Source organism: Dendrobates tinctorius, unplaced genomic scaffold, assembly GCF_039654945.1.
Source record: "Dendrobates tinctorius isolate UK_male_01 unplaced genomic scaffold, ASM3965494v1 ptg000019l, whole genome shotgun sequence".
Classification (NCBI taxonomy): domain Eukaryota; kingdom Metazoa; phylum Chordata; class Amphibia; order Anura; family Dendrobatidae; genus Dendrobates; species Dendrobates tinctorius.
The window spans coordinates 66,793,774-66,806,369 of NW_027361687.1; the positions used below are offsets into that span (position 1 = coordinate 66,793,774).

General features: G+C 40.3%; 1 protein-coding gene across 4 annotated transcripts in view; it reads right to left on the bottom strand.

Annotated features, from left to right (window-relative positions):
• LOC141083027 (uncharacterized) overlaps positions 1-12,596 on the bottom strand; it is a 120,384-nt gene that overhangs the window by 37,709 nt on the left and 70,079 nt on the right. For 2 of the 4 annotated variants that reach the window (XM_073567173.1, XM_073567174.1), the window contains exon 2: positions 4,828-4,877. In XM_073567173.1, coding sequence (XP_073423274.1) covers positions 4,828-4,864 — 37 coding nt within the window. In that variant the 5' untranslated portion in view covers positions 4,865-4,877. Of the gene's footprint in view, positions 1-4,827; positions 4,878-6,046; positions 6,482-12,596 lie in introns of those variants that run through there. The other 2 variants (XM_073567176.1, XM_073567172.1) reach the window with 2 other exon arrangements.

A 12,596-nucleotide genomic window follows, 5' to 3' on the forward strand; every position in this document is an offset into this window, starting at 1 on the left:
GCCAGACATACAGGCTTTATCATGGGCGTTCAGACTTACGCCCACATGCATATTCTGAGTAGCATATACAGCGCCCCCTAGCTTTAACAGAGGTTACTGCACCACAGGACCCTCTTGCAGTAGGGACATGCTTATTCTCACCTTCTGAAACACATCCCCTGATGACTGGGGACGCAGGGTAAAAAATAACCTGCAGCACTTTCTGAACAACCTAAACTGGTCTTCTGCTCCAGAAAATTTACCAAGGAGGGCCATTACAGGTTCGAGAGATACCAACTGCATATCAGAGGGTACTGACGTCACATCCCTTGCCGACACTGGAGAGCTATAGGCAGCATTCGTAAAATTAATTATATGTCCCTGCAACTTATATTGTGATAATTCCAGACTCCGGCGTACCTTAGCCAGATTCTGAGTAATCTTGGTCAAATTCACCACCTGGTCACCAAGCGTGTGAACAGGAATTTTACTGGCGAAAAAGAAAAACGTATGGGACAGAAGTAATGTCATCACTTCTCATGGACAAACTGTGACTCGAGATAGTCAAAGATTCTGTGGTAAAAAGCCAGGAGAGTACATCATAAACAGAGGGAAGAGACAAAAACGTAGTAAGGTAAATGTCCAAGGTCAAAATACCAGGAGGAGAGCGGATCAGAGCAAAGAGGTTAAACAGACAGATGGTCACAACGAGTTACAAGGTCAGGCAAGAAAAGATCATCTAGCAAACAACTCGGCAAATAGAAAACCAAACACACTTAGCTGAAGCTACGTCTGGTAGAGGTCTGAGACTAACACCCTAGTTAAGTAGCAGGGCAATCACTTGAGACAATTAACACCTGGAAACAGCCCAGCACCTCCAGTCTCAGATTGGATGTCCGAGCTGTCAATCAAAACACTGACAGCTCAGCATGCCCATGCAGATCAGATACTGAGCTGTCAATCGAAGTACTGACAACGTCAGCATGCCCCTGTAACAGATTGGATAGCTGAGCCATCTTTAACTGCATCCTAGACACACTGAGGGGTGTAATGGTGACAATAATGCTGGAAGTCATAGATGAATATGGCCTCCTCAATGCTTCCAAAAGAGGAGTCACTATAAAAGACGCCAATCAAGACAATGCTGGAAGTTATAGGTGGATATGACCTCCTCAATGCCTCCAAAACAGGAGTCATTACAAAGTGCCCCCATTAAGACAATGCTGGAAATCATAGACAGAGATTACTTTCTCATTGCTCCCAGAAGAGCCACTACAGAAAAACCCCATGTGGAAACACAAGGGTCAGTGGGTGCTCTCGTCTGCTGGCCTGGCTGTCTTTAGACTGCATGGGATGGGACTCATCCCACTGAATGCCCATACTCCTTCCTCATGGGCAGAACACTACTCAGATAAACCAGGGTGAGGGCACTACACTCCGTTAAGTAACTCCATTGAGTTACCAACAGTTAACATCATATATTACATTCCCATCAAAGACACAAGATGGTGCAAGTGACAGTCTCACGTTTCTGCGGACATGACAGGGATTAGAACCTCTGCAACATTGAGGCATTCAGGGCCAACTACCCCAACCAGCAGCATCCCGCTTTTGGTGGGCACCCACAAAGAGAAGATAGTGGCAAGCTTAGGAAACTGACTGAGCACAATGAGGTATTTGACCAGGTGACCAGATTGTCCCAACCTGGGTAATCCAAATTAAATTGTGGGCTCAGTGTTGGGCAGTAAAGCAGTTCTGTAATCTACCAGCTGGAACTATCGTCCCTAGGCTAAAGTCCTGTACAATCACTCTGGTGACAGGAGCAGGCCTGTTACATCCATCAGCAGCACCCATTTGAGGGCATTGTGTCCCTCAGGATTGGTGAGAAATAATTATGGTTGTTCCCTCATTGTTCATGTTAAGACTGTATAAGCACACTTGGAGTGCCCTCACTCGCCAGGGCCATGGGGTACTCGGTACCGGGCCGGTTGATCTTCTCAACGGGAGTTGTCACAGCAGCAGTAACCCAGTCCGTGGCCCTGGGGCTCCATTGCAAAAGGGCTTGTTTCAGTGTGCTTATGGTGGTGAAAGTTTATAAGTGATTTGTGACGCCACCTGTGGTGTTCGGCAAATGTTAAGCCGACGTTGCAGACAGATCCTCTGGGACAGATGGTGTAGTGCAGCAATGATGTTATAGCCCTCCACAGGCAGGGCTGTAGTCCCAGGGCAGTGTAGGTGAAGTGACACTTAGTTTGTGTAGTGTCGGGCACAGGAGGGATGTAGTGGTGTCGGGCAGGCTGGCGCAGGAATAAGTGGAGGACACCAGGGCATGTAGTTCCAAAGCTTTACTCACTGTCTGTTGTGGTACAGGTGCCCACATGCGCGCCGTGACCTCCGAGTCAGGAGCTCAGCCAACTTCCAGGCAAGATGAAGTACTCCTTTCCAACACTCCGCCAACATATGTGCCTTTTCTGAACGTCTCCCTCTTAGCGCCTTTGAATGAAGTACTCACAGTACTGAGCTACACTGGAGTTCCTCCTGTCAGATGTTCCTATGAACTCTACTTGTACGGCAGACAGCTGTAGCCTACTTCGGGGACTCCTACCTAGTCCCGGCTCACACACGTTGCTGTTGTGCCCCCAAGACTGGTGTGGTAATAAAGTGGTCACTACTTCTATTCCTCCGGTGTCTGCTGCAGGACCATTAGTATCCATACAACCTCGGGGACCGGACCCCGGCCTAGTGCTTAGAACTTGGGAAAGGTTCTCCTCTAACTCTGATCCTTGGTTCTCTTATTCTCCTCACGTTCCGTACTAATCCTTTCCTTCTTATAGAGAGTCAGGCTTTCTATCAATATCCCTTTTCTTGTGCCAGCAGACCCAGATCACTGAGGTCAGCTGCAGCACTTCCTTCATCCATCCCACTCAGGGAATCTCCTTTCACAGACTAACCTCATCGGACTCCTGTTACTAACTGCCCAAATCCTATCCTCTTCCCGCTCTGTTAGTGCAAACTAAACTCCACCCGCCTCCCAGCACGCTTCGTGTTCCAAGCAGGGAGCCACCAAAGGGTGCTTTGCTACACTACTATGTTGTGTGGGATGCAGGTGTTGGGAGTGTGGTCAGGTGTCTCCATCTTACCTGGATGGTGGGGTACCACACCTCAGGAGGAGGTGCAGTACCTCTGTGGCGACTGAACCCCCAGGGGCGCCACACACTCACACGGGTTACATACAAACCTGGAACGACAAACAGCTGAACTCAACAGATTCCTGTTCAGATTAGGAAAGTCCCTAATCTAACTCTGATTTTTCTCTGCTTGAAGGTGGAGGTTGGCACCCTAAGAATGAGCAATGGCACCCGCACTCAACGTTGACTTACTCTGAATGTCTTTTACTGCACCCTCTCTATAAACAATGTGCAACACTAAAACAATAATAACTTTAACGTGAAAAATTGTAGGAAAAGGTACAGGCCTAACAACATGTTCACACAGAGACACACAGGAAATATGGAAGAAAATAAGAATAACCACACAACAAATGAAATACATGGACAACCTCGCAGATCCCAAATGTAAAAAGTAGGAAAGGGTAATGGGGAAGTCAGGCAAATTGTAGGAAAAGTAACGGAGATTAATCAGCTAAAATAATCCCTACTTGAGGAGTTGCATGTCCAAACACCATATGTCTTAATATATAGCCAGCAAGGATGAAGGTGCAAGGTAAGTATAAATAGCTCCTCCCACGAAGTGAAAGGACTACCCAAATTGGGAAGTGAGAGGCACTGGCTGTGGCTCAGCAGAATGTGAAACCAATCAAGCAGCAAGAGGTCACCGAATCAAGTTCCAAAACCAAGGCATGACACTTCACTAGTTCAATTAGACTGTATAAATGTCCTCCAAGTGATGCAGACTAGTTCAACACTGGGCTGATGCAATCTGTAATCAGCAGGCATTCCACAAATTAGCATACAAAAAGGGGCACCGGACAGTGCTGAACCAAGGAATAGTAGGTCTTGCATAATAATAATGGAGATGACTTCCTCAATTCTACCAGAAAATTATCCACTACAAAGAACCCCAATTAGGAAAATGCTGGGAGAGATAGATGGAGATGACCTCCTCAATGCCCCAAGAAGGTGAGCCACTACAAGCCATAATGTCATAGATGTAGATGACCTTTTCAATGCCATCAGAAGAGGAGGAAAACTTTAATACAAATGGTCTTTGCACAGACTGGGCAACACCTTTAAGGATAACATAAGACTCATTTACATGGATACATTTCTGACTACCATGAACACTAAATGACTAAGAAATCGATTGGTGCCCAAGTATTGAGACAGAACGAACCTCAATCCTTTCCTTCCGTGCTAACTTTCATTATTGCACTTTTGCTTTTTCCTTTTATTCTAAGAACCATAACATTTTATTTTTTTTTTCTATTGACAAACCCATATGTGGAATTGTTTTTTTGCAACATTAGTTTTGAATTATGACATCTACTTTACTTTATGGTGTACTGAAAATCTGGAAAAAAAACCTCAAGTTAGGTGATAAAGTGAAAAAACCCACAACTGTTTATTTTGGGCTTGTTTTTATAACTTTCATTGTGACCTAAATCGGGGGAAGGGGGATATTTTAGTGGTTAAACGAAATTCAGAAGTGAAAAGTTTCTTTTGAGTCAAAGTTTACTGAAAATTGAATCTGAGTCATTTCATAAATCCCATCCACTGGGTTTGTAATGTAGAACGCCTAAAATGCTATTTCTGATCGGTTTCCTAACTGAACTGAGAATTGCAAAATTAGTAAATGTATGCTATTTAACCCTTAGGATAATCAACTTACATATTATGATGCACATCAGGTAACAAATGTCCTTCATCTTCTTCTTATATCTACAAATTCAAAGGAGAAAGATAAAAGTATTCTGATAAAGGTTGAAAAATTATCCTAGTTACCCAGCAAAAAAAGAGTAGAAAGTATTAATACTGGAAGTGGTGTTGAAATTTGCTTCCTTTAAAGGGAATCTGTTGGCAAATTATTGCTATGTTATCTGAGAGCAGCATAATGTAGAGACAGAGACCCTGATTCCAGGAATGTATCACTTACTGGGCTGCTTGATGCAGTTTTGCTACAGCCTTGGTTATCCAAAATATTTCACCCCCAATATTCTAGAAGTTTTATTTCATTGAAGGCTCATTTTCTTAGTAATGCATACTAAGTTCCCTAAATCCACAAGGGAGTAAATGAACACTTTAGTGTCTAAAGGTACAAAGATACAAATACCAGATAGATAATTTATTATTGGTGGACTTTTCTGAGTTTCAGGTTTTATTCTTTTTGGAGCCTATGAGAGAAAAACGTAAAATGGATTAAATGTAAAAGCATTTTCCAATAAAACTTTTTCAGTGGGGAAAAAACGCGTTTTTATTTTATATTCTGAGTATATGTGATAAAAGTGAGATTGGTGGGTGTCTAACCACAAGAACCTTGACAATGTCTAAACTAAAGGGACTCTGGTTTGGACACTGCTGCTTTGTTTTTTTCATCCATGACCCATTTTTCTTATGAGACACATTATTGAATAATTAAATTCACTCTGTCAAGACTGTAAAGGAGTCTCAGCACCTGGATCCAGTACAATGTGACTTTGGTTGGCATCCATCTGAAAATATATGGAAAGTCTGCAAAAGCCAGATATTTTTTTTCTGCCATCTGTAGCGTCGGAAGAAAAAAACACTATCCGTGATTTTTTTATATTCTCCTCCGAAGCATGCGATGTACAAACACATCAATACATTCAGAATGAGACGCGGGAAAGGAAGGAGCAAATTAGGGTTAATTACAGTAATTGCCATTCTAATAAATTTCCCCTTTACTATAAAATGCATGAAAGCAAACATCTTGCAAAATCTTCAAACAATGAGAGCATATTCATAGGCGAGCACAAACCGAGCGCACGAACAACATAAAGACCAAAGCAAAGGCAGCAAAAAGAGTCACAAGAGGGCAGAAGATATAGAAAATACATAGAATATATCAATATATTGGGATAAATAATTACCTTTCATGGGAAATCCCAGCTTCAGCATGGCACAAGGGCTGGAATCTTCTACTTTTACTTTCAGTTTAGTCTGCTCTCCGCCTTTCCAAGAACCAGCAGCAGACTGGAATTAGTTATAAACTATGAGCCTGATACTGTAGATGCCGATATGTAATGTAGGTGGTAATACAGTATATACTACATACATGTAATGTAACCAGGTATACACTAAAGTGGGGGACAGAATCATGGCACGGGATCTAATCTCTTCAGCCACTCCTTTTCTACACTTTTCAGCAGGAAGATCGAGGTCATTGTAGGATTTACCATTGTGAATTAGGAATACAAGTAAACAGGAGCACATAAAGGAAAACAGCAATATACAAACAAACTATACATACATAAACACATATACTACATACAAAAGCACACACTGCACACATAAACATACTACATACATAAACATACACACACTACATACATAAACATACACAATACATACATAAACATACACAATAAACATAAACGCACACAATACATACATAAACACATACTATATACAAAAGCAAACACTACATACATAAACATACATATACTACATAAAATAGGGAAAATGAGTATTTGATACACTGGCAATTTTTCCAGTTTTCCCCCTAGAAAGAATGGAGAGGTCTGCAATTTTTATTGTAGGTACACTTCACCTGTGAGAGACAGAATCTAAAAATAATAACATTTTGATGATAAAGACACTGCGGCCTTAGCTACTGAATCCGACCTCAGTCTGTACCCTTCCCCCACCCAAGTAAGAGGGTAGTAGTAGTGTTCTGTAATACACCCACCAGACTAGCAAGGTAATACGAACAGGGGTAATGAAAAATACCAAACATACAAATATACTCACACATATAACAAAGGAATGGAGTGAAGGATGGGGTAAAACCAAAATAGGACAAGAAAGGGAATTATCACACACTCAAAATCACTCAAAACTCATCAACAGTCTCCACAAAAGCCTTTTCAAATAACAACCACCAACAACCTCCAGCCATGCAGCATAAGCTAGCTCTTACTGTTATGGCACACAGAATGCGTGTGTTGTCATCTTAATTGTCTGCTTCCAAATTGAATGTGGGGTCTTACGGCCGGAGAAATCTGGTCAAATGCAAGCAATTGTCTCTCAAATTATTTCTGATTTATTTCCAGAAGTGTACAACATTTTATAGCAAAAATCGAGCTGTCTCATTGCATTACATCATGGGTTCTTTTCAAATTACTGATTATCCCAAATAGCAAATTATTATTGATCTTGAGAAATCAGATGCTGCGGTCTTCCAGCTCCTCTCAGTCGTGGTAAACCTGTGATAGTTTATGTATGTAGTCTTTTTATGCATGTATGTTTTGTATGTAATGTGTGTGTATTCGTGTACAGTGGTAAGTAATTGATACACTGCCTATTTTGCAAGTTTTCCCACCTACAAAGAATGGAGAGGTCTGTAATTTTTATCATAGGTACATTTCACCTGTGAGAAACAGAAACTAAAAATAAAATAAAAAAAATCACATTATATGATCTTTACATAATTAAATTGCATTTTATTGCATGAAATAAGTATGTGATACAATTGAAAAACAGAACTTAATATTTGGTGCAGAAACTTTTACTTACAATTACAGAAGTCAGACACTTACTGTATTTCTTGACCAAGTTCTATTGGGTTTAAGTCTGGAGACTGCCTAGGCCCCTCCAGGACCTTGAAATGCTCCTTACGGAGCCATTACTTAGTGGTCCTGGTTGTGTGTTTCGGGTCATCGTCATGCTGGAAGACCCAGCCATGACCCATCTTTAATGCTCTTTCTGAGCAAAGGAGGTTGGCCAAAATCTTTTGATACATGACCTCATCTATCATCCCTTCAATAGTCGCCCTCTCCCATTTGCAGAAAACTCCCCACAAAGTATGATGTTCCCCCCGCCATGCTTCACAGTTGGGACGATGTACTTGGGGTTGTACTCATCATTCTTCTTCCTCCAAACACAGCGAGTGGAGTTGATACCAAAAAGTTCTATTTTGGTCTCATCTGACCACGTCACCTTCTCTCATGCCTCCTCTGGATCATCCAGATGGTCATTGGCGAACTTCAAATGGGCCTGGACATGTGCTGGCATGAGCAGGGGGGACCTCGAATGCCCTGCAGAACTTTAATCCATGACGGACAGTTTGTTACTAACGGTAATGTTTGAGACTGTGGTCCCAGCCCTCTTCAGGTCATTGACCAGGTCCTCCCATGTAGCTCTGAGTTGATTTTTGACCTTTCCCAGAATCATCCCTACCCCACGAGATCTTGCACGGAGCCCCAGACTGAGGAAGATTGACAGTCATCTTGTGTTTCGTCCATTTTCTAATAATTGCACTAACAGTTGTTAGGAAAAAGCAATTAGTTCCAGCTGCGTGTAAAAAATTTCTTCTTTATTTCAACATTAAAAATATGTCATCTTCATAGTATATGCCATACACACGGACACGGCAACGCGTTTCGATCTGTAAGATTTTTGTCAGAGCCATAGAGATACACTGATCTCAGCTGCATATATACTACATTTGATCCAATGACATGCACAAATACAATCACATGACAATTAACTCATTAAAATTACATAGCAATGTACAAAATAAATTAAAACACATGTTGCAAAAGAGAAATATTTATCTTTTCAACAATAATGAAGCATTAGGTCATTTCGTTTATTTAAACCATTCGGGGATCGGACATCTAGGTGATAAATCCAAAAAGCCTCTCTTGTTAACAGGCGTCGCTTTGAATCTCCGCCGCGGAAAGGAATTTTAACCTGTTCTATTCCTTGCACTTTAAAACTAGAGGTATTTCTAGCATGGTGCCTAATGAAATGCTGCGACACAGCTGATATATTACGATTCATGTTATTCGTATTCTCAATATCATGTAGATGTTCCCTAATGCGCATCTTCATTTTTCTAGATGTGCACCCTATATATGATAATTTGCAAATGGTGCAATCTATCATGTATATTACATTAGTTGAATTACAATTGATATATTGTTTTATGGTATATTGCACTTTATTTGCCGCATCAGAAAATTTTTTTGTGACATTTGCATATCTACATGTTTTGCATTTTGTAGCTCCACATCTGAAAAAACCATTGCAGGTTAACCAGGTTTTATTAGTTTTATTATTGAGAGAAAATAAATTAGGTGATAATTTGTCTCCCAATGTAGGAGCTCTTCTCGATACTATATTAATACCTGGCCTTAATATATCTGCCAATTTACTATCTTCATATAAAATGGGCAAATATCTATTAATGATTCCCTTGATTTGTGGAAATTGGCGACTAAACTGAAAACAAATATACGGTTTTTTTCCAATAACTGTCTCATTTGCATTGCCACCAGAAAAAATCATTTTATTACGTTTTTTATTTTTTACTATTTGTTGTGCTCGATTTAAAGACCAATCCGGATACATGCGATTTTTTAATTTTTTCTTTACATGTTCCAGTTCACTATCTAGATTACTCTCTTCACTACAATTACATTTAACCCTTGTGAGTTCTCCTACTGGTATTGCTTTGAGGGTATGTTTATTGTGACTGCTAGTCGCATGTAAGATGGTATTCCCACTATAGGGTTTATGATGTGTTTTCGTAGAGATTATTTCCCCCTCAACACCAAATAAATCCAAATCCAAAAAAGATATATGTTCCATATTATGTTCATGCGTAAATTTAATATTGTATTGGTTAGAGTTTAGATATAGCATAAAGGCAGGTATGGCAGATACATCTCCATCCCAAATTAACAGGGTATCATCGATATATCTGATAGGATATAGGATTGGAATCTATAGGATTGGAATCTGAGAAAATAAATTCATATTCCCAATACGACATAACCAGATTTGCAAGGGACGGTGAAAATTTGGCTCCCATGGCTACTCCCTTCAACTGTAAATAACAACACTGGTTGAAGGAGAAAAAATTATGTGACATCAAAAATATTACTACTTGCAAAATATAATTAATTAGATCCATAGAGTAGTTACTAAACCTTTTTAAATGAAATTGCAAAGCTCTTATTGCTAAATCATGAGGGATACATGTATATAATGATACTACATCACAACTAAGCCATGAATATGATGACAACCACATCTTGTTAGAAAACATTTGTAACACCTGTTTGGAATCTCTAATATAGCTATGGATCTAATTAATTATATTTTGCAAGTAGTAATATTTTTGATGTCACATAATTTTTTCTCCTTCAACCAGTGATATTATTTACAGTTGAAGGGAGTAGCCATGGGAGCCAAATTTTCACCGTCCCTTGCAAATCTGGTTATGTCGTATTGGGAATATGAATTTATTTTCTCAGATTCCAATCCTTTTTATGGACAGGTGGCATGGTATGGCAGATATATCGATGATACCCTATTAATTTGGGATGGAGATGTATCTGCCATACCTGCCTTTATGCTATATCTAAACTCTAACCAATACAATATTAAATTTACGCATGAACATAATATGGAACATATATCTTTTTTGTATTTGGATTTATTTGGTGTTGAGGGGGAAATAATCTCTACGAAAACACATCATAAACCCTATAGTGGGAATACCATCTTACATGCGACTAGCAGTCACAATAAACATACCCTCAAAGCAATACCAGTAGGAGAACTCACAAGGGTTAAACGTAATTGTAGTGAAGAGAGTAATCTAGATAGTGAACTGGAACATGTAAAGAAAAAATTAAAAAATCGCATGTATCCGGATTGGTCTTTAAATCGAGCACAACAAATAGTAAAAAATAAAAAACGTAATAAAATGATTTTTTCTGGTGGCAATGCAAATGAGACAGTTATTGGAAAAAAACCGTATATTTGTTTTCAGTTTAGTCGCCAATTTCCACAAATCAAGGGAATCATTAATAGATATTTGCCCATTTTATATGAAGATAGTAAATTGGCAGATATATTAAAGCCAGGTATTAATATAGTATCGAGAAGAGCTCCTACATTGGGAGACAAATTATCACCTAATTTATTTTCTCTCAATAATAAAACTAATAAAACCTGGTTAACCTGCAATGGTTTTTTCAGATGTGGAGCTACAAAATGCAAAACATGTAGATATGCAAATGTCACAAAAAAATTTTCTGATGCGGCAAATAAAGTGCAATATACCATAAAACAATATATCAATTGTAATTCAACTAATGTAATATATAAGATTGCACCATTTGCAAATTATCATATATAGGGTGCACATCTAGAAAAATGAAGATGCGCATTAGGGAACATCTACATGATATTGAGAATACGAATAACATGAATCGTAATATATCAGCTGTGTCGCAGCATTTCATTAGGCACCATGCTAGAAATACCTCGAGTTTTAAAGTGCAAGGAATAGAACAGGTTAAAATTCCTTTCCGCGGCGGAGATTCAAAGCGACGCCTGTTATCAAGAGAGGCTTTTTGGATTTATCACCTAGATGTCCGATCCCCGAATGGTTTAAATAAACGAAATGACCTAATGCTTCATTATTGTTGAAAAGATAAATATTTCTCTTTTGCAACATGTGTTTTAATTTATTTTGTACATTGCTATGTAATTTTAATGAGTTAATTGTCATGTGATTGTATTTGTGCATGTCATTGGATCAAATGTAGTATATATGCAGCTGAGATCAGTGTATCTCTATGGCTCTGACAAAGATCTTACAGATTGAAACGCGTTGCCGTGTCCGTGTGTATGGCATATACTATGAAGATGACATATTTTTAATGTTGAAATAAAGAAGAAATTTTTTACACGCAGCTGGAACTAATTGCTTTTTCCTATTGATTACACGTCAGTCCAGACGGAGCTCCGAGGTCTGTGGTGAACACTTGGTGAGCTGGCTTTTGTTTGTTTTCACTAACAGTTGTTGCCTTCTCTCCAAGCTGCACAGTTATCACGCATACCCTGATCTGCAGGAGGGTAGCGTGACCGGTCAGCGGTCCTGGCGTCAGCGTAGAAACTCAGACCGCGGGGCTGTCAGAGGGGCCCGTGTAGGAACACAGTTTGGGAGGTCGCAGGACCTGTGGAAGGGGTGGAGCGCTGGTAGAAGCGCTCAGAGGCTGCAGGACCTAGCACCACGTGACCTGTGATGTCAGAGGGGGCGGAGCTTATCGCAGGGACGCTGAGGTGATGGGCAGGGGGCTCAGAGAGCCAGGGGTTTATACAGTAGCGATGGTCAGACAATCCAGAAGTCATACACAGGAGGAGCAATGCGGTACAGAATCAGGCAGAGCAAGAATAGTCAGGCAAGCAGGAGGTCAGGCACGGGTCGGGCTGCACGGTACAGAATCAGAAGGCGAGAGGGTAGTCGAGAGAAGCCAAAGGTCTGAACACGGGTCGAGCAGGACGGTACCAAATCAGAAAGCCAACAGACAAAACCAGAAACCAGACCAGATCATAGACACGGGAACAGGCGAGAGGCGCTTAGCAAAGACAGGGTCGGACACACTCAAGTATGAAGTATAA